Source organism: Carlito syrichta, unplaced genomic scaffold (assembly GCF_000164805.1).
Source record: "Carlito syrichta isolate Samal-C Ts95f unplaced genomic scaffold, Tarsius_syrichta-2.0.1 Scaffold312131, whole genome shotgun sequence".
In the NCBI taxonomy this organism is placed as follows: Eukaryota; Metazoa; Chordata; class Mammalia; order Primates; family Tarsiidae; genus Carlito; species Carlito syrichta.
Genome location: NW_007256227.1, coordinates 32,402 through 55,543, shown reverse-complemented (window position 1 = coordinate 55,543; position 23,142 = coordinate 32,402). Strand labels below are relative to the sequence as shown.

The 23,142-nt window shown below is 36.6% G+C and overlaps 1 protein-coding gene across 1 annotated transcript in view; it reads left to right on the top strand.

Annotated features, from left to right (window-relative positions):
- LOC110596679 (myosin-IIIa-like) overlaps window positions 1-20,015 on the top strand; it is a 33,586-nt gene extending 13,571 nt beyond the window's left edge. The window contains exons 2-4 of the mRNA XM_021718366.1: window positions 11,474-11,658; window positions 15,382-15,516; window positions 19,983-20,015. Coding sequence (XP_021574041.1) covers window positions 11,491-11,658; window positions 15,382-15,516; window positions 19,983-20,015 — 336 coding nt within the window. The 5' untranslated portion in view covers window positions 11,474-11,490. The remainder of the gene's footprint in view (window positions 1-11,473; window positions 11,659-15,381; window positions 15,517-19,982) is intronic.
- The last annotated feature ends 3,127 nt before the right edge of the window (window positions 20,016-23,142 follow it).

The following is a 23,142-nucleotide window of genomic DNA, read 5'->3' as shown; positions in this document are numbered from 1 at the left end:
CAATTTTAAAAAGATAAGTATTTATATTAAAAATGTAGCTTCATGAGCATTTTTTCAGAATCATGATAAGTATATTAAAGTATGTTAACTATATATGTTAAAAATAACTATTTGGCTTACTTGATCGTATACTTAAGAACTTAATTATATGTTTTTGTGTTATGGGCTACAGAATTATTTTTCACTCTGTGAATGCTAAAGGAAAGAACAACTATATGAACATACATTGCTATGTAGAATGTCATTTACTGTAGTTATTAAGTAATTAGTTGTTTACTAACAGTGACATTTTCTTTTATTCTTAAAGAATAAATAACTTTATCTGAAAAAAAAAGTATAGAGTAGGAGTAGGAGATTTGCTGCTAGTCTAATTCTTGAAATTCTTTAATGTATGCTTTTGAAAAATTTTAAATGACTTCATTTTACCAATGTGTTGCGAGTTTTATTTGCTTGGTATGGATTTTGACTAGGTATGTTCTGTTTCCAAAATATGTATGTTTTTGTCATTTTGTGATAATTGTTTTATGATACAGTGATGTCCTGCTTTAAATATTTGTCTGATTGAAAACTGTTAAAGAGAAAATTGCATTTTAGACAAGTTTCTACTTATTTTTAGTGTCCAGCTCAATATTATTTATTCTCTGAATCTTTTTCTCATTACTTCAGAATTCATTACTTCTTCACCTGGGCTATTATACATATTTTTATTATTTATCATTTTTCATAATATGTTTTTTAAAATTAATTAATTTATTATAAAGATGTGGGGTACAATTCAGGGTTAGGTATACAAACATTGATCATGCAGGTACCCTTGTTGATGAGGTATGCCCCTCCCTCCCCTAGCAGTTTCCCTCAACTGCCAATCCCAACCCCCCATCCCCTGACAGTTTCCCATTACTGCCAATCGCTTTCTTATAGCATTATAATTGTCAAGGTCCTCTTGTGAGTGAGAACATACGGAACTCTGTTCTTTGTTTCTGTGATAAATTACTGAGTATGATCGACTCCACATCCATCCAAGTTGCTGCGAAGTCCATATATTTGTCTTTCTTTATGGCTGCATAATATTCCATTGTGTATATGTACCATATTTTTTTTAATCCAGTCCAGCTTCGATGGGCAACACGGTTGGTTCCATGTTTTTGCTATTGTGAATAGAGTTGCAACAGACATACGTGAGGAGGTATCTTTGTTGTAGAATAATTTGAGTTCCTCCGGGTATATTCCCAAGAGGGGAATTGCTGGGTCATATGCAAGGTCAATTTCTAGTTCTTTCAGAAATCGTCACACTGTCTTCCAAAAAGGTTGCACTAGTCTGCATTCCCACCAGCAGTGTAGAAGTGTTCCTTTTTCTCCACGTCCTCGCCAGCATCTGTTGTTGTTTGTTTTATTAATGAAGGCCATTCTTACAGGGGTTAGGTGATATCTTAAATGTGGTTTTGATTTGCATTTCTCTGATGATGACTGAGGCTAAGCACTTTTTCATGTGTCTGTTGGCTGCCTGTATATCTTCTTCTGAGAAGTGTCTATTCATGTTTTTTGCTCACTTTTTAAAGTGGCTGTTTGGACCCCTACCTATCATCATACACAAAAATTAACTCTAAATGAATCAAAGACCTAAACATAAAACCTCAAACTATAAGAATCTTAGAAAATGCAGGAGACACCTTTATGGAAATTGGAACTGGGAACCAATTCCTATTCAGAACTCTAAAGTCCAATACCTTAAGACATAATATGTTATAGTTACATGTTTATAATCTATCCAAGAGTTGCTTATATTTGTGTCCCCAAAACTGATGAACATACTTTGAACACATTTGGTGTTCAGTCATTTTTTTCCACTGAATTCTTATGTCTGTATATTGGAAAGTCAACACTTAAATTCTAATAGTTAATATATTAGAAATGAAGATTGTGTTCAATTACATCACTGCTTAAAAAACAGTATTCCATGTAGTGAGTGTTTCCTCTGGTTGAAAACTTCTATTTCAGACATTTTTTTTTCTCTTTTAATTTTTTTATTTTAAAGATGTTAGGTACAATTCAGGGTTAAGTATACAAATGTTCATTATGCAGGTATACTTGTTGATGAGGTGTGCCCCCCCATCCCCTGGCAGATTCCCACTTCTGCCAATCCTGCATCCCAACCCCACCTCCCAGTAGTTTCCTGCTACTGCCAATCCTTTTCTTAAAGTATTATGATAACTATTCAAGGTCTGTTTATGATTGAAAACTTGTGATACTCAGTTCTTTGTTTCTGTGACACATCACTCAGTATTATAGACTCTAAGTCTATCCAAATTGCTGTGAAGTTCATGATTTTGACCTTGATGACTGTGTAAGATTCCATTGTGTATGTGTACCACATTTTTTTATCCAGTCCTCTTTTGATAGATAGCACAGTTGACCCCATGTTCTTGCTACTGTGAACAATGCTACGAATAACATACATATGCAGGCATCTTTTTTATACAGTGATTTGAGTTCTTCCAGATATATTCCCAATAGGGGGATTGCGGGGTCATATGGAAGGTCAATTTTTTAGATCTTTTAGGAATCACCATGCTGTTTTCCACAGAGGCTGTACTAGTTTACACTCCCACCAGCAGTGTAGAAGTGTTCCCTTTTCCCCGCATCTTCTCCAGCATCTATTGTTTTTTGAGTTATTGATGATGGCCATCTTGACGAGTTAGGTGGTACCTCAGTGCGGTTTTAATTTTCATTTCTTCGATGATTAGTGAGGCTGAACATTTTTTAATGTATTTGTTGGCTGCTCATATGTCTAATTTTGCGAAGAACCTATTCACATCTTTTGCCCACTTTGTAATGGAGATGTTTGCATTTTTATTTTTGGCATATTTGAGTTCCTTGTAGATCCTAGGTGTTACGCCTTTGTCAGACATACAGTTGACAAATATTTTTTCTAATCCTGTGGGCTGTCTCCCTGCTCTCTGTATGGTTTCTTTAGCTTTGTAGAAGCTTGTTAGTATGATGAGGTCCCACTTGTCTATCTTATCTCTTATGGCATGGGCACTTGGGGTTTTGATCAGGCATTGATTGCCAGTTCCAACTTCCATAAGGGTGTCTCCTGCATTTTCTAAGTTTCTTATAGTTTGAGGTTTAATGTTTAGGTCTTTGATCTAATTAGAGTTGATTTTTGTGTATGGTAATAGGTAGGGGTCTTGTATTAATCTTCTGCATGTAGTCAGCCAGTTTTTCCAACACCATTTACTGAATAGGTTCTCCTCTCCCCAGTGGTTGGTAGTGGAGGCTTTGTCAAAGATGAGTTGGTTGAGAAATTGAGATTTTGCTTCTGGAATCTCTATCCTTTTCCATTGGTCTGTATGCTTGATGTTGTACCAATATCAGGTTGTTTTGGTTGTTGTAACTTAAAAGTTTGAAGTCTGGGAGTGTGATACCTCCTGCTTTGTTTTTTTTTTTGCTGAGGATTGTTTTGGCTATTTGTGCTCGTTTGTTTTCATATGAATTCCTGTATTGTCGTTTCTAGGTCTGAGAAGAATGCTGCTGGTAATTTAATGGGTATTGCATTAAATCTGTAGATTGCCCCAGGTAGGATGGACATCTTGACAATGTTGATTCTTCCAATCCATGAGCATGGAATATTTTTCCATTTTTTTGTGTCTTCTTGGATTTCTTTGAGCAGTGTTTTGTAGTTCTCATTGTACAGGTCTTTCACTTCTCTGGATAGGAAGATAGCAAGGTATTTCATTTTTTTGTGTGTGACTATTATGAATGGGATTGTGCTTTTTATTTGGGCTTCTGTTTATTTATTGTTGGTGTATAGAAATGCAACTGTCTTTTGCACATTTGTTTTGTACCCTGAGACTTTGCTAAAGTCATTTATCAGAGCAAGGAGGTTTTTGACAGATTCTTTTGGGTTTTCGAGGAATAGAATCATGTCGTCTGCAAAGAGGGATAACTTGACTTCCTCTTTTCCTGTTTGGATACCCCTGATCTCCTTATCTTGTCTGATTGCTCTACCTAGGATTTCTAAAGCTGTGTTGTAAAGGAGGGATGAGAGTGGGCATTCTTGTCTTGTTTCTGTTTTCAGAGGAAATGGTTCCAATTGCTGTCTGTTTAGCAGTATGCTGGCTATGGGTTTCTTTAGTTGGCTCTTACTATTTTGAGGTATGTTCCTTCTATGCCTGGGTATTCAAGAGCTTTTATTAAGAAAGGGTGTTGGATTTTATCCAAAGCTTTTTATGTTTAATAATTTAATCATGTGGTTTTTGTTTTTATACCTGTTGATGTATTTAACTACATTTATGGTCTTATGAATGTTGAACCAGGCTTGCAACCTGGGGATGAAGCCTAGTTGGTCATAGTGGATGATTTTTTTAGATGTGTTGTTGAATCCAGTTTGTTAGGATCTTGTTGAGAATTTTAGCATCTATGTTCATCAAGGATATTGACCTATAGTTCTCTTTCTTTGTTAGATCTTTACCTGGTTTGGGTATCAGTGTGATGGTAGCTTTGTAAAAAGATTTGGGGAGAGTTACATCTTTCTTAATTTCTGGAATACTTTCAATAGGATTGGTATCAGTTCCTCCTTGTATGTTTTTTAGAATTCTGCTGAAAAGCCATCTGGTTCAGGGCTTTTTTTTTTGGTAGGAAATTTTCTTATGACCTAGGCAATTTCCTTGGCTGTAATTGGTCTATTCAGGGTCTTGATTTTTTCTTGTTTCAACCTGGGGAGGCTGTGTAATATCAGAAAGTTCTCCATTTCCTTTAGGTTTTCAAGTTTGTTTACATACAAGTGTACGTAGTAGTCTCTGATAATCCTTTGTATTTCTTCGGGATCAGTTGTGACTTCGTCATTTGCATTTCTGATTGAATTTATTTGGGCTTTTTCTCTCTTTTTCTTGGTCAGTCTAGCTAGGGGACCATCAATCTTTTTTATCCTTTCAAAGAACCAGCTTTTTGTTTCATTGATTTTTTTTTGTATTATCTTTTTGTCTTCTATGTCCCAAATTTGGGCTTTTATTTTGGTGATCTGGATTCTTCTGCTGAAGTTAGAGTTTTGGTGGTCATGCTTTTCCAGCTTCCTTAGATGATTTGTTAGGCTGTTAACTTGTAATCTTTCTATTTTCTTTGTGTGTGTTCATAGAGATAGGAATTCCCCTCTTAGTACTGATTTTATTGCATCCCAAGGATTTTGGTAAGATGTTTCTCCATTTTCATTTGTTTCCAGGCATCTTTTAATTTCTGTTTTGATTTCCATGTTGACCCAGGAGTTGTTTAGCATCATACTGTTTAGTGTCCATGTCTTTGTGGGTTTTAGGGGAACTTTGTTGGTGTTGATATTTATTTTTATTCTATTGTGGTCTGAGAAGGCGCATGGCAGGATTTCAGTCTTATTAAATTTGTTTATGCTTGATTTATGGTCGAGGATGTGGGCGATTTTAGAATATGTTCCATGTGGTGATGAGTAGAATGTATATTCCATGTTTGTTGGGTGGAGTGTTCTGTAGGTATCAGTTAAGTCTATTTGGTCAAGCGTTATGTTGAGGTTCTGGATCTCCTTGTTGATTTTTTGTCTTGATGATCTGTCTAGGGTTGTGAGTCGGATATTTAAGTCCCCAACTATGATAGTGTTAGAGTCAATATCTTTTTTAAGTTTACCCAGAGCTGCTTTATGAAAGTTGGTGCTCCTATGTTGGGCGCATATATGTTTAGGATGGGTATTTCTTGTTGATGGATTGAACCTTTATCGTTATGTAGTGACCTTCCATATCTTTTTGATAGCTTAAAGCGTATTTTATCTGAAATTGTGACTCCTGCTTTCTTTTGTGTTCCATTCGCCTGAAATTTTGTTGCCCATCCTCTTACTTTGAGTCTGTGAGTGTCCTTTCTGGTGAAGCGAGTCTCTTGGAGACAATATATTGTTGCCTCATGATATTTTATCCATTTTGCCATTCTATGTTTTTTTCAGTGGTGCATTTAATCCATTCACATTCAGACTAATTATTGAAATGTGAGAGTTTATTCCCATCATGAGGTTCTTATAGAGTTTGTTGTTCCTGTTTGTTTGCTGTCTTTCTTTTGATTTTTGGGTTGATTCATGTGTGTTTTCAATCTTTTCCCTGCATTTTTGTGATGGGTGTTGTCATTCTTTTTTCTCCCCTTTCTTCTGTGTTTAATACTTTCTTAAGTGTTTCTTGTATAGCTGGTCTGGAGTCAGCATAAGCTCTTAGGGATTGAATGTCTGGAAAAGATTTTAATTCTCCATCACTGATGAAGCTCATCTTAGCTGGGTAGCTCATTCTTGGTTGAAATTGTTTATCTTTGAGAACTTTGAAGATTGGGCTCCAAACCCTCCTAACCTGAAGTGTTTCTGTACATAAATCTGCTGCTATTCTAATTGGTCTGCCTTGATAGATAGTCTGACCTTTTTCTCTTGCTGCCTTGAGGATTTTTTCATTTATACATATTTTGTGAAAGCAAATTCCTATGTGTCTAGGAGTTGGTCTTCTCATTTAATGTGTTGCAGGGGTTCTCTGAATCCCTTGTGTTTGACTGGTTGCATCATTGATGAGATGAGGGAAGTTTTCTTATATGATTTCATGGAATGTTTGTTCCAGGGAGATCTCTGTCTATCTATCTGCCTTGGGGATTCTAATTAATCTTAGGTTTGGCCTCTTGAAATAATCTCCTCTTGGATGTTTTGTTCTGTCTTTTTAAGCTTCTTTTCTATGTTTTTAACAGTTGGGGTTAGTTTTATATTTTGGTCCTCAAGCTCTGAGATTGTTTCTTCTGCTTGGCTAATTCTGCTTTCCATGCTTATCAGTTTGTTATATATTTCATTCACTGTATTCTTTATTACTGTTATCTCAGCTATCAGCTCCTTCATCCTTTCCTCTTGTCTCTACTCAAGTCTATTTATTCTCTCTATTAATATCTTGATATCTGGGTTTGTGGTTTGAGACCATTTTGAAGGCTCCTCATTGTTTACATTCCAAAGTCTGTATTCTCAGTGTCTGACCTCCCAGGGGTCTGTGTGAGATCCATATACTTCTTTTGGTTTTTATTCATTTATGTGGACTCCCCTTCCCCTTTTTTAACCTCTTCTTTAATTCTGTTGTTCAGGGATGGGTGGTAGCTTTTACTTCTTTATTGCTCAATCTCTTATTCTTCCTTATGTGAATCCTCTGGCTTTGTTCAATTCTGAATCTGGACTGTGGGTTGAGGTCTGTACTTTTTGCAGTTTTGAGATTTCATTAAGGGGGAAGCTGTGATTCAGAAACTATTTGCAGATCCCAGTATCCACTGACAGGTATATGGATCCCTTGGAACTCACTTCCCACTGCCTTACAATCTGTCCATGCAGTGGGGGTGTGGGCTTACTCCCTGAAAGCACATTGAGGTAAGAAAAAGGAAAAGAATGGGAAAAGGAAGGAGGGGGATGAGAGGAAAGTGGGGAGAGAGAAAAATAAGATGGAAAACAGACAGGCATACCAACTGACAAATGAAAAGAGACACAAAGACAAAAGATTAAACAAACTAAAACCTGCAGACAATCATACAAACACACAAAACAACGAAAACCCTCCATTGATGTACTTTCCCTTCAAAAATACCCATACACAAACAAGAAGTCTAAAAAAACAGTAATAAAATAATAAGAACAAAGCAAGTACAAAAACGTAATCAAAACAGAGAGAAAAAAAACTAAAACAAAAAACCAAACAGAACAAGCAAAACAAACATACAAACCAAAAAAATAAAACTCTCTCTGAGGTTGTTCCTGTAAGTTCAACTTCCTTTCAGCTCTGATCTCTAGCCCCTCCCCTCTGCTCTCAGCTAGGCTGATAGGGTTTCTCTCAGCATGGATCAGATGCCCCAGGCCTACTGTGGGAGAAGAGTGGATCAGATCTGGATTCACCCAGCTTGCTGCCTGTCAGTTCTCCCACTCAGATCTGATGTTTCTGCATCCAATCCAGCATGGGGTAGGGGCTTCTGTCTCTCTGAGTTTGATGAGATTACCCCTAGGTCCCAAGTTGGAGGCTGGGTGGAGCTGGGTGGGGCGATGCAGGTGATACAGAGAAAATGACTCCAGTTGGTGTTTCCTCACTGGTGGTGGGGCTCCTCTCCAGTTCTCCCCGATCTTCTCTCTCCAAGGATTGGATCCAAGACTCTATCCACTTTGCTGTCACAGTTGATGGTGTGGGCTAAGTGCCAGGTGATGAGAATCAGCTGTATTCAGCAGGCTCTTCTCAGGAGAGTCCCGAGAACAGCAGACAATCCTGTGTGCTGGTGGCTACAATCTCAGGGTGGTGGGGGGTTACAGCCATCTCTGGAGGAGAGCCCCAGGTGCATGAACCCAAGTCTCCCCTCGGACATACTTTCACTCACCCACCAACACACACTCACTCATGCAGAGAGTCTTTATGGACACTTGCTTTTGTGGAGACTCTCACAGACTGACCTGTTCTGTTGCCATCTTGCTGGAAATCCTATTTCAGATATTTAACAAGACTTCATTTGGTCTAGCATTTACACTATTTAGATAGCATAAATGCTTATTTGCATGACTTAAGTAGATAGATGCAAGAAGTAGTTATCTTGTCACTGATTATGAAATCGTTAAAGAGAATGATTATTACTGATTACCTCTTTGCATTTTGAATCAAAAACCCAAATTCCATAAAAATTAAGTGTTCCTAGAACTATTCAGAAGTGTGTTTTTGTGTAGTGACATAATTACTAGCAGGCATTCATAGCCATTTACTAGATGATGTGCCCTTAAGTATAATTAATCAATATAATTCTTATACTTTTGGATTTTTATATTCTTTTCAGAGATCCCTGATTCTTATTTCTTTTCTTTGTTTTAAGAAACTTTTTTTTTTTTTTTTTAGAGTTGGAGTGTCACTCAGTTGCCCATGCTGGAGTACAGTGGCACACTCACCACCAACCCAGCCATGACCTCTTGGGCTCTCGTGATTCTTCCACCTCAGTCTTCCAAGTAGCCAGAACTACAAGTGTGCACTACCACTCCTGGCGAAGTTTTTGATTTATTGTAGAGACAAGGTCTCACCATGTTGCCCAGGCTGGTCTTGAACCGATAGGCTCAGGCATTCATCTTGTCTTGGCCTCCCAAAGTCCTGGGATTACAGGCTTGAGCCACCACACCCTGCTGAAACTTTGCTTTTTGAGTCAGTGTATTACTGTCATCCAGGCTGGAGTGCAATGGCACAGTCATAGCTACCACAGCCTTGATCTGCTGGGCTCAGACTATCCTTCCACCTAAGCCTTCCAAGTTGCTGGAACTACAGGCATGTGCCACCATGCCTGGATAATTTTTTTTTTTAATGTAAGATGAGTTTTTACCATGTTGCCCAGGCTGGTCTTGACCTTCTGGGCTCAGGCAGTCCTCTCACCTCAGTCTCCCAAAGTGCTGGGATTACAGGCATGAGGCACTGTGCCTGGCCAAGAAACTTTTTTTGAAAAATTCTATTTATTCATTTATTCAACAGTTCTATATTTAACTTCTACTATATGTTTGAGGAACAGAGTTAGGCCAAATCTGTTATAAGTGAACAAGACAGATAAAGTTTCTGCTGTTAGAATTAAGGGTAAGCCGGGCTCGGTAGCTCAGCCTGTAATCCCGCGTCTTTGGGAGGCTGAGGTGAGTGGATTGCCTGAGTCCGCGGGTTCGAGACCCGCCTGGGCAGTGAGACCTCATCTCTACAATAAATCAAAAAATCAGCCAGGCGTGGTAGCGCATGCCTGTAATTCCGGCTACTCAGAAGGCTGAGGTGGAAGGATCTCTGGAGCCCAGCAGGCGAGGCTGCGGTGGCTGGGAGCGGCCACTGCACTCCAGTCTGGGCGACAGAGTGAGACTCCAACTCAAAAAAAAAAAAAAAAAGAATTAAGGGTAAATAATTAAGGGATAAATAGACGCTTACCCATTTAACCAATGTTTACTGACTGACTGCCTACCATGTGCTAGGCATTGCTCTGGGAATTGTGGTTACAGTAGTAAAAAGTAATAGAAGTTCATACCCTCTCTTAGCTTACAGTCTAATAGAAGAATAACAGAATAAGAAAGGAAGGCTAACTGTATAAAAGACTGATCAGGAAAGGCCTATCTATGAAAGTGTCATTTGAATTGAGAACTAAAGGACGAGAAAGAACCAAAGGAAAAAACTATTTAAGACCAAACAACAATTACCAGAATAGGAACAAATTCATCATGTTTGATGCACATCGGTTTGTAGTTTTCAAGATGGTAATATTATGGAATTTACTAATGCTTTTGGTTTTTTTAAATTAATTATAAAGTGTAGGTATCATTTGTGAAGTTTTGTGAGAGAGAGTGGATAGCAAAGAGTGAACAATTTGAGGACAGATATCACAGCCAGATAGAAACTCCAGAGAAAAGAGAATATACAAACCACAGAAATGCATGAGGGTTGCTGGGCAGTGTTAAAAGTCTACTTGTAGCTTTGTTATCTTGAGTTTAAAGTGAAACTAGTCAAAATGGTTGTGTGGTTTTTTCCAGCTTTGAGAGATGTGAAGGAGGTGTAGGATTTAACCAGAGTTGTTTTTTCCTCAAGAGAATGTGGAGAAAGAGAGGAAAAGAGTGTTGAGGACATTTGCAAAGAAGTCACAATAATACAAATTATAGAGTCCATGGTAGGGAGGGAGAAATGGGTAGGGAATCAAAACTGAAGAGGGCTGATGGACCCAAAGAAAGTAGATAAACAATAAATTGGTGGTGTGAATGAGGTTGGAGAGTGTTTAGAGGAAGTGACATATGAACTGGGACAAGTAGGTGTTAGCGGTAGGAAGAGATGGTGTCTAATAAGACCCTTAAGCAAGAAAGAACTGACCAAAGAAATTCAGAGTAGCTGGATCATTGTATATGAGAGACGAAGTGTTACGAGACGAGACTAGGAAGTTAAGCAAGGGCCATATTTTAGATGAGACTAGGAAATTAAGCAAGGGCCATATTTCAAAGAACCTGAAGGAGATTTCATCTTAAAAGCAATGGAGAGGACCCACTAATGAGTTTTACGTAGAGACGTGACATAAAATACAAATCACTTATAAAGTATTGAATTTTCTTAAATGAGGAAGTTGAATTTTATCATCTCTAAGGTACATTCTGAAATTCTTTGTTTCATTGTAATACCTGTGTATAAAGAAGTAAACAAAAAATGATATAACTATATCTCTTATTTTAATATTAAAATAATTAATGACAATATGGGGCTAGATTAAACATAGAAATAAAGCCTTGCTTAGAAAGCATTATTAAACTCATTAATCTGTTTGCAAATGAGAATTGAAATTAGATTTTATATGACTCTGAAGTATGTTTGGTTACTGTTGTATATTTTCTATCTTATCAGTGGAAATATTAGATAATTTCCCATGAGTTTATGTGTGCCATTTAATATCCTCAGTCAAATGTAGATGAAACTGTACTTTTTCCTTCTAGGAATTTAAACCTTTGAGATGTTTCCATTAATTGGAAAAACAATCATCTTTGATAACTTTCCTGATCCTTCTGATACATGGGAAATCACTGAAACAATTGGCAAAGGCACTTATGGGAAAGTTTTTAAAGTTTTGAATAAGAAAAATGGCCAAAAAGCAGCAGTCAAAATTCTGGATCCAATTCATGTAAGTCACATTTTCTTTCTAATTAACTTTGTTTTTATCTGTATTAAGCAGTTAAAAAATCTATAAGTATCTTTTTCTTTTTTGAGTTGGAGTCTCACTCTGTCACCCAGGCTGGGAGGGCAATGGCACGCTCCCAGCCACCACAGCCTTGACCTGCTGGGCTCCGGCGATCCTTCCACCTCAGCCTTCCAAGTAACTAGAACTACAGGCGCGCACTACCACATCCGGCTAGTTTTTGATTTATTGTAGAGATGAGGTCTCGCCAAGTTGCCCAGGTGGATCTCTAACCCGTGAGCTCAGGCAATTCACTCACCTCGGCCTCCCAAAGCGCGGTATTACAGGCTGAGCCACCGAACCCGGCCCTTTTTTTTTTTGAGTTGGAGTCTCATTCTGTCACCTAGGCTGGAGTGTAGTGGCAAAATCACAACCACTGCAGCCTCGACCTGCTTGACTCAGGTGATCCTTCTGCCTCAGCCTTCCATGAAGCTGTAACTACAGGTGTGCACCACGACACTCAGTTAATTTTTTGATTTATTGTAGAGATGAGGTTTTGCCAAGTTGCCCAAGCTGTTCTCGAACCTGTGGGCTCAGACAGTCCTCTCACCTCAGCCTCCCAGAGTGCTGGGATTATAGGTATGAGCCACTGTGCCTGGCTTAAGTCTATAAGTATCTTATTTTGATTTGCTCATCACAGTGCATTCTTACACAGGTTACAATTTGAAAAAAAAATGTACCAGGCTTGGTGGCTCAGCCTGTAATCCCAGCGCTTTGAGAGGCCGAGGTGAGTGGATTGCCTGAGCCCACGGGTTCGAGACCCTCCTGGGCAACTTGGTGAGACCTCATCTCTACAATAAATCAAAAAATTAGCTGGGTGTGGTAGCACACACCTGTAGTTCCAGCTACTTGGAAGGCTGAGGTAGAAGGATTGCTGGAGCCCAGCAGGTCGAGGCTGTGGTGGCCGGGAGCATGCTACTGCACTCCAGTCTGGGCAACAGAGTGAGACTCCAACTCAAAAAAAAAAAAAAGTAAAAGTCTACTTGTTTGATTTTCCTGCTTTATGTGCTTACCATATATTATAAGGCACAATAAGTACTTGATAAATGAATTAATAAGTGTATAAGTTCATAAATAAATGTAATAAGGTGATTCAAAATTACTTTAGATTTCAAAAATCTGTGAAAATACACTCATGGATCTAGAAGTAACCCTAAAGTATCATCTTAACCCTATAATATCATCTTAAATTCTACTTTTCTTTCTGCATTTATTTAGACTTCAAGCAGAATTTCTCTTAAGCCAAACTGAAGAGAGTTTTTAAAAAATTAAATTTCTTTCAGAGAGGGAAATTAATTTTCAGGTTTGCTTAAATGTTTTCAATGGCAAAATGGTGTGGATTTATAATGAGCATGAGATTGTCTCATTATGAAGAATTGAGTTTTACTTTCAGTTTTGCTGGTCTATGCTTAAGTGAAACCATAATGGGTGTCCCCTTATTGCTTTTTTGTGGGTAACAGTTGTGATAAGGGAAACTACCAATCCTTTTCTCAGGAGACTGCTGAGATTCTATGGTTTGGAAATAAGGGCTGGGACTTTTGAAATACCTTCAGGCTGCTGGGAGATACTTTGCTCTCCTGTAGCACAGGGGTGAGCCAAAATGAGCTCAGTAACCACATACTCCCCAATTTCTATTAAGAGCAACTTCTCTAATTACAAGACTCTTGCACATGTGATGGGAACATGGCAGGATGGAAATGATAAAATGTATTTGGAGAGAACATCCAAGTCCTAGATCCTTATCACAGCTTACCCACTGACAAACTGTAAGACAGTTCAAAAGGATCTGTGAGTCTCTGTTTGTTCATCTTAGAATTGCACTTTCTTTTTTGATAGTTTATTTTCACTAAACCCATTATAACTACACTATTCCATATTATTTTGAGTAGAGGAGAAGGGGGGTAGTCTTAAATGAGGAAAAAAATGAGAAGCATTGTGCTCAGGCTTAACTGATGCTGAAGGTCTTCACATTCCTCTATTGGAAATTTCTAACCATTTAAACTGAAGGAAGAGAGGCACAAGTTAAATTTTACCAAAAGGACTTTACATCTCTTTCCTCTAACTTTTGCTTTTAGGGATTGGGATGTGTGGCAGCAAGAGAAAGGACTTCAGCTTGATCCCGTTGTCAGGCCTCATTGTTAGTGTGTCTCTCCTCTTCCCTTCCTTCTTGATAGAGAGAAGAAATGGCTTATGATACATTACCCATTATTCTTTCATAATTTACTTATGTGTGGTGTACTTACAAACCTTATAAATCATGTTTGGTACTATTACTTTAATGAAATATTGATTTTATAACTATAGTACTTAAATTTGTTATTTTGCTTTTATTCTTGTCACAATACTTATGTTTTCCTAATAAGTATTTATTTATTCTTCATTCATCTTGCAAGTCAAATAGAAAAAATATATAGCTAAGAGATTATAATCTTAAATATATTTAAAAGCATCTAAGCATTTTACAAAGATTTTTAAAAATTAAATTATTCTTGGATGGGTCATTGGTACTTTGGGAGGCTAAGGCAAGTGGATTGTATGAGCTTTCAGGTTCAAGATCAGCCCAGATAACTTGGCGACAACTTGTCCCTACAATTAAAAAAAAAATTAACCAGACGTGTTAACACGCACTTGTAGTTCCAGCTACTTGGAAGACTGAGGTGGAAGGATCACTGAAGCCCAGCAAGTCAATACTGGGGTGGCCGAGTGTGCCACTGCACTCCAGCCTAGGCGACAGAGTAAGACTCTGACTCAAAAAAAAAAAAAATTAAATCAGTCTTACTATTATGTATTTTTCATTAGTAGTTTTTTTCTCTAAGGGGCATTAAATGAGCAATATTGAAGGTAGACTTGAAGTCTATACCTGGATTTTACAATAACACACTCTGACTGTGATATCTCTGAACTTGACTTTCTGCCTTCAAAAATTAGAACTCAGGCTTAAATTTATTTCTATCTCAGTGATTTCATGATTCTGTGGTAAAACAACATAGACATTAAGTGTCACTGTAAAATCAGTATTGGTAAAGCTCTCTCTTATTTACTACTCTGAATTGTTTCACATATATGTGATTTTCTAGAAAGATGAGTAAGTGGCTATCTTGCATTTTTATTGATAAGAGAGCAACTTATTCTACTTCTGGTGAATGAGCTTTTGGTTCACTAAAGGTTATATGCCATCTATATAATTTAACTCTGTTTTACTTTTTTTTGAAAAGTGGGAATTTATGGTTTGTATGACTGGTTTTGGGATAACATCCAAATCATGTCTTCCAAAGAAACAAAATGAACCAGATTACTAATCCTAAAAGTATTTATTTAAAGTCAATGGCTTTGCCATTGTGACAAAGTTAGTAATATAAAAAAAAGCAAACTTATGTGGAGTAGTTCTCTATAGATTTTTTTTCTAATTGCCTATAAAAATAGACCATTATTTATCCCTTTTAAAATCCCCTGAAATTAATATTGCTTAAGATACATTTGATTAGCATAAAATCACAATATCCTCTCTTAAACAGTTGGAGAAATTTCAGTACATAGTATATGCAGAATAAAAGCTATCATGACCTTGCTTTGACAAAATTAGATTCTTTATTTGATAGTCTATTTGCCATTCTTTGCCATTATTCATACTTTTCTAACAGTTTTCTTTTTATGACTTTTTGAAACTAGGATATTGATGAAGAGATTGAAGCAGAGTATAACATCTTAAAAACACTATCTGACCATCCTAATGTGGTCAAGTTCTATGGAATTTACTTTAAGAAGGACAAAATCAATGGAGATAAGCTGTGGTTGGTTCTTGAAGTAAGTGCTTCAATGTTATTTGCATGGGTGGATTGTAGTGTGGTTCTGAAATGACTTACTATTTATGTATTGTCAACACCATAAAACAATTGTAGTAAGTTCCCGATCTGTCATATCCTCAGTAGAATGCTGTGCCTAGTTCTGGACTTGTCATATTAAGATACACATCAGGAAATTAAAATTACAAAGACTACTACAGATTAAAAGGAGATGACTCCACAATAAAAGATTAAATAAATTGAGATTATTTTTTCCTTCAGAAAAACAAGTTAAAAGAGATTTCATTATAATATTTATTTATTCACCTATATTTTGTTTAGTTAACATGTGACTGAGGCTCTGTGCCAGGTACTCGGATATAAGAGAAAATTAATGTTAAGTGAGGCTTCATTAGAACAAATAGTGAGCTGTGATTTTCTGTCTTTATTGAATGCTAATGACTTAAACTACAGAACCAGATTTTGTTTTGTTTTGTTTTGTTTTTGAGTTGGAGTCTCACTCTGTTGCCCAGACTGGAGTGCAATGACTGCTCCCAGCCACTGCAGCCTCGACCTGCTGGGCTCCGGCGATCCTTCCGCCTCAGCCTTCCAAGTAGCTGGAACTATAGGTGCGTGCTACCACACCTGGCTAATTTTTTTGATTTATTGTAGAGATGGGGTCTCGCCAAGTTGCCCAGGTGGGTCTCGAACCCACGGGCTCAGGCAATCCACTCACCTCAGCCTCCCCAGGTGCGGGATTACAGGCTGAGCCACGGAGCCCGGCTGGGAACCACATGTTTACATTTATGGGGAAGAAAACTTACTAAAAATAGTGTAGATACTGAGTATGTTGCCAAAGAGAAGTAGAGTCTGTCTTTTTAAGTCCCAAGAGTAGGTTTTATTTGTTTGAACAGTCCTCTCTAAGGCAGGAATACTAGGAGGTACTTTACCAAGACTTCAAGCCCTAAAAGAATTCGATTTTTCTGATTTTCATTGAACATTATTTTTTAAGTGAAGTAATTGTTAATTCTAATAAGATCTATTAGAATTTTTAAAAGTTGTTTTGTGTCAAACTCAACAACAGTAAACACCTTTGACTACTGTAACAGCATGTACTTATTGTGCTCAGTGGCATTTTATTAGCATTTGACTATTTCTTTTTTAATGTTCCATTGGTTTTCCTGAAGTGGCACTGTCTTAATTTCGTTGTACTGCTATAACAATAAAACACAGACTGGGTAATTTATAAAGAAAAGAAATTTGTTTCTCACAGTTCTGGAGGCTGGAAAGTCTAAGATCAAGGAACCCACAGATTCAGTTGTCTGGTGAGGCCTGCTCTCCATTTCCAAGATGGTACCTTTTTGTTGCATCCTCTGAAGGGAAGGAATGCTGTGCCCTTACATGGCTGAAGGCAGAGGGCAAAAGTATATGATGTTGCATGAAGTCTCTGTAATCAGACTCTTAATTCCATTCATGAGGAAGGACCTCTCATGGCATAGTTATCCCCTAAAGACCTCATGTCTTAACATTATCACATTAGGCATTAAGTTTCAATACCTGAAACACATTCAAAACATAGCAGGAATAATACTTATGTATAAATTATATTATTTTATACTTTATATTCATATTTTTTCTATTACGTTTTTAAGTGATTCTACAAATAATTATTGTAGAAAATACTTGAAGGTATTAAAAACACTATTAACATTTAACATATTTGCTTCATATTTCTATGTTCAAAATGGTTTGCAATATTACTTATGAAATTATCCTACCTTTTCACCTAATAAAATTTCAGATAGACTTCATCATTGATATCTTTTTGAAAGTAAATACATTCTACATTCACTTGGTTAATAGAAAGCAGATAATACCAAATTACTGATAAGATAAAACAATAAACATGTAAGTCCAGTTTAGCAGTGCCAACTTCTCTTGAACAAGTCTGCACTTTTGACGTATTGTGATTGCTGTACCTGGAAAAGAATGGCTGAGCTTCTGTACTATCTCATTTAGTAATCCATGCTCTTAATTTTAACAAGATTGTCAACTGCATATTAGGGACTCTATGAATGCCATGCATCTGACCTCTTTGGTATCATTTTGCTGCTCACTTAGGTGAAACCCACTGACTCCTAGATCCCATGGCCTTTTCTTTCCAAGTTTATGTTTTTATTTTGCACATTATGTAGTAATATGTGCCTCACTCCCATTTTCCACTTTGCTAATGTTACCAAGCCTTGAATTCTTCCAATTCAGTTTCTGTAGGGAACAAAATTTCTCATCTCTTAATCTGGAGGTACATTTGTGAGGAGTACTCAGACAGACTCCTTGATGTTGATGTTTTGTATGTGGGATAAGAAGGTGTTAAATGTTTTGACTAGAGACTTGCTATGTTGCTTAGTCTGATCTCAAACTCTCATGCTCAAGCTATCCTCCCTTCTCAGCCTCCCAAAGTGCTGGGTTATAGGCGTGAGCCACTGCACCTGGCCTGATTTCTTGTTTTCTGCCCCTCTCCTTTCAACTGCACTTCCACCTCCATTAGTCCCTAGCACAGTCTGGATTAATCTGCTCAGATGATCTGAAAATAGCCTCACCAAGTGTTCTAGTTTGTGGCTTCCTTTGCATTGCTAAGTCAGTTACCACTTGCTTATCTGCTTTCCATTTTGCAAAATTTTGCTGAAATTTTTTGCCCACTTCTCTCCCTTTTTGCTGTCCTTTTTAAACTTACTGTTTGCTAGCATTTTAATGGAAATCCATGGGTAGGAGGAAATAAATTTATGTGTTTCATCTACCACCTTTCATTATGATAAGGAGCCTTTCAAAATGTAAAATTGTGTTGTCAAGAACTTTTCATCATCTGGAAGCTGTATAGCATATTATTTTACAAAGTTTTAAAATGTTTTCAATAGCTATTTGTGTCCTTTAAAAATAGACTATTTATTTATGATTTCAGAATTATAGTTGACCCTTGTACAATGTGGGGACTGGGGGCACCAACCCCTCATGCAATCAAAGATCTGTGTATAACTTTTGACTCCCCTAAAATTTAATAATAGCTTACTGTTGAACAGAAGCCTTAATGACAATATAAACAGTTGATTAACCCATATTTTGTATGTTATATGCATTAGATACTACATTCTTAAAATAAGCTAGAGAAAAAAATGTTGTTAAGAAAATTATAAGGAAGAGAAAATATATTTACTATTCATTAAGTGGAAGTAGATCATCATAAAGGTCTCCATCCCTATTGTCTTCACACTGAGTAGTCTTAGCAGGAGGAGGAAGAGGAGGGGCTAGTCTTGCTGTCTCACAAGTGGCACAGGCTGAAGAAAATTGGCATGTAGGTGGACCTGCTCAGTTCAAACCCATGTTGTTCAAGGGTCAACTGCATTTTATATTTCTCTAATTTAAGATAGCTTTATATTTTTAGTTAAATCACATATAAGAGCAAAGTTAAACTTTTGCTCATCTAAACCTAGTTGCCCAAATAATAGAATATAAATGATGAACTTAAACCTTTTTTTGCCAAACATTAATGGAGAATTTTAGAATTTATGTTATGTTTGTGTATTTGAGATGTAATGTTGTGCAAGTCCTTGATGTAGTCTTGAATAGTTTTTTGTATTTATATACTTCAAAACATTTTAATAATGCATTTAAAATTTTTCTTCCATGTAAAATCTTTGGCAGATTATCATTTAAATGGAGATTCAGGTGTTCTGCTGAATGTAGGCCTAAATGGGTAAGGAAAATAAGATATAAATGTTTGCCCAGAACATAGAAATATTGAATGGGATCAGTCATTGTCTTTTACATTTATCAAATTCTTATTCTAATATCTTGGCATTTCTCAGTATTGTCACCTGGAATTAAGTGAGAGATGGAAACTCCTGATCATAGTTAAATTTATTTTTGAGAAAGCAGAAAAGATTTATTAAAATGGTTTTGGAATATCCAGTACAAGTAAAGCAGCATCTTGATATAATGAATCAGGAGTCTTAACAGTTTCTTTAAACTCTGTCCTTGTATTTTATTATCAGATGGAGAATTGGAAATATCCCTAAATGACTTGAAAAAATGTAGTTTAATAAAATGATATTTGAGAAATCTGATCTATTTGAACTTACAAACTGAGAGGAAAAGGCATAAAGAAAGCAAGAAGTTGGCAAACTGTATAAGATAGTTGATTTTCATATGTAAATTAGACTAATTGTATATACACATAAGTGGCTAGATATACAATTACCTGATTTATAAAAATGAATGGTGCAGGTGCTGCTTTAGAGACACTTTCAGAAATTTGGCTTGTGACATCAATACTTTGTACTACAAAATGACTGCTAATTATATGTCTTATCATAATAAAGTCTAAATAAATTATTTTGCATGAGGATACCAAAAGGGGGGCAGTGGCTGTGATGTTACCCAGAAAGTCATGTTGACAACACTAGGCATTTAATGCGAATGTTCACAAAGAAGGTGTGTACTGGAGGGTGTGTGTCTAAGCAATGAGTGGCAATCCTCATTCTAAGCCTGGCATGTGGGGAAGGCTAGACTAGCCTAGACAAACTCCTGTGAAATGACTTATCGCCATGAAAGAAAAATCATTTTACTTATATTTCAATATAGAATTGAAATCCTAACAACAATGTTTTCCCAAATCTTGCTGGGCAGTCTGTTTTCTCTAGTTGTGATTTTTGAATTATTTCTTTTACTTTTTGATAACATTTTTCTATTTCTTATATTTTTCCTTCAGTTTGTTATTGGATATTTTTTGAGCATGAATGATATGCAAGACTCTGCTTAGAAATTATTTCCATCTTAATTTCATTTTTAGACTGTAAATGTTGCCCCGGGTTAGTAAAAAAGTACTAGTTGCAGGCCTTCTGAAATTCCACTTCCACACTTAAATGAAGTTTTATGCTGTGGAAACTATTTGTTTTTTTACAGAATATCTATGGAGATTTTTACTGTCACTTAATATCTTAGGTTTGTCTAATGATATAGGCATAAAAGGAGAACTGATATTTTCTGTTTGTTTTCACTTATGCCTCATTTTGAAACACCTCATGTATATTCCTTTCTTCCCATTGCCACCACACCTTTGACTGACCAGTTTAGTAAGATATAGGTATGTCTTTTTACTTTGTACTTCCTTTAACCCCTAGTGTCTACTGTTGAAGGTCAGTATATAGGAAGGGCGGGTGTGGGGAAGAACTGGGAAACTGAGAGTTGGATCAGGATTCTGCATAACCTCCAGCATGGGGAGACCAAAAAACAGTGTCAAAATTGAGTTCAGTCAGTCTTGTCTAAAGCATTTGCTACTGATGAACACAAAGGGAAGAACTGAGATTTAACTGTAATTTTACCCTTCTTGGTTAGGTGAATGACCACATTTTAAGTATGTAAGGAAATCTAGACTTCTTTCTCAGGAGCTATTTGCTTAGTGTACCTTCAGCTATAATGTAACCAAAATTCAGAGTTAGGGCATCTTCCTGTTGAAAGACCATTTCTTTCATAATCCAATTTTAGCTATAATTATTCCTTTCACGGTGGTGCTATACACTGCATTCTGTTATTCATCTGAATTGGTCCTGATTTGTTCATTCTTAATAGTGACATTGCTTTTTATTTTTGCGTCCCAATTACAGCGATTTTTCTCTTTGAAATTATATCCCTTTCAGGAGATCAAAGACTGGCAATTACAGGTGGTATTTGAAAGTATAAAAATTCAGTAAATAGTCATAAAGCCTCTCAAATGCATATTTTAGGTCATTGAAGTGGCATTCATAGATATAAATACTACTCTCATGTGTCATACATTATTGGTTTTTCTGTTGCTATACTTACATCTAATAAGTAATATAAGGCCTGTCATGAAGAAAGGAATCATGGGGTGACAGAAAGATGAGTCAGAATGAATGTGTGCTTTCTGGTTTGGCGTAGTGGCTCACGCCTGTAATCCCAACATTTTGAGAGGGTAAGGCAGAAGGATTTCTTGAGCCCACAAGTCTGAGACCAGCATAGGCAACATAGCAAGACCTTGTCTCTACAAATATCAACAAATTATCTAGGCATGGTGGTATGTGTCTGTAGTCCCAACTACTCAGGAGGCTGAGGTGGAAGGATCTCTTGAGCCCAGGAGATCAAGGCTGTGGTGAACCATGATTGTGCCACTGCACTCCAGCCTGGGTGACAGATTAAGACCTCAACTTTAAAAGAAAAATGTGTGCTTTCTATTTGTTCAACTATTAACCCTTTACTGTTTCTGCCCTGGAGGTAACATGTACATAGAAAGGAACATAAGCCTTTGCAGCCTTGTATATTTGTGAGGGATCAGGAGAAGCAGGGCAGAAGTGGGCGGTGGGCTTTAGGTTCCCTGATAGCACAGCATCATCATTCCTTCTTCCTTTTGGCAGCTTACAGTCTCAGTGGAGTAGCAGACTGATGGCATGTTTTGTGTTCTTAGGGCTGGAACAAGCTTTCCTAGCTCTCATATAAAAGGCTGTTATTTGGTGTACTTGTAATGGAACAGTCAGTTACCAAGAGTTGTTTCGTTTTGTTGTTGTTTAAAAGGCAAGATGGAAGAACAGTCTCAATGTACTTCTTTATACTTTTTTAACCTAGGAAATATATAAAGATTATACATATCTCTTGTTATGTTTTTCTTCCCTAATTGTATTTCAGTGCTCACAAAAGCATCTACTTCTCTGAATAGGAGTGCAGGTTTATAGATAACTTCAGAGATAAATAAATATGATGTGGCCAGAGATATTTTGCTGTTTAACAAATTAGTAGATTTTGATTGTACACACTAAAATATTTATTCTTATAAGTTATTTTCTCTTTGTTATCATAGGTTTCTTATTGACAGCATTGCCAATGTGTGATAGTGTTTTCCTAAGAATTTAAAAATATTTTAGGGTAAAGAAATTGTTTTATGTTTTAATTTGGTGTTTTCATAATTATATACAGTTACCAAACTACAACAAACTGCATACCTAAAAGAGTCAATTATATTATCTGTCAATAATACCTTTAAAATACTGTTTCTAGTTTACATATTAGAAAATCAATGGGAAATTTTTACACATTACAAAAGTACTCATTGGAAAACATCTGTTTGGAGATGGTCCCAGTTTTCATTAATGTTTGGTTCATTAATGTATTTTACTGAAATTAAGTCAAACATGTCACACTTGAAGATGTACCTTCCATACCATGTGACTGTGTGTGTGTGTGTGTGTGTGTGTGTGTGTGTGTGTGTGTGTGTGTGTGCATGTATAAGTTTAGAGAATAAGTTTACCTATCCAGTCCTTTATTTACCTTGTAAATAATGATCTCTTACTTTGGACCAGCCATTTTGAAAGGTTTTTAGCATTCAGTAGAGAATGAGACAACCTTTGTCATTATGGAACTTACTGGCAATGTGGTGGGGAAAGATAATTTACAACTAAATAAGCAATTTACTACTTACATATTTTTATTAGTGCTATGAAGAATATAAATAGGTATGTTAATAGAAAATGAAAGAGAAGAACTTTGATGAAAAGAGTAGCCAAACAAGGCCTGTCTGAGAAGGTAGTGTTTCAATCTGCTACTTGGAAACAAAACAAAAACAATAAATAGTTTTAGTATC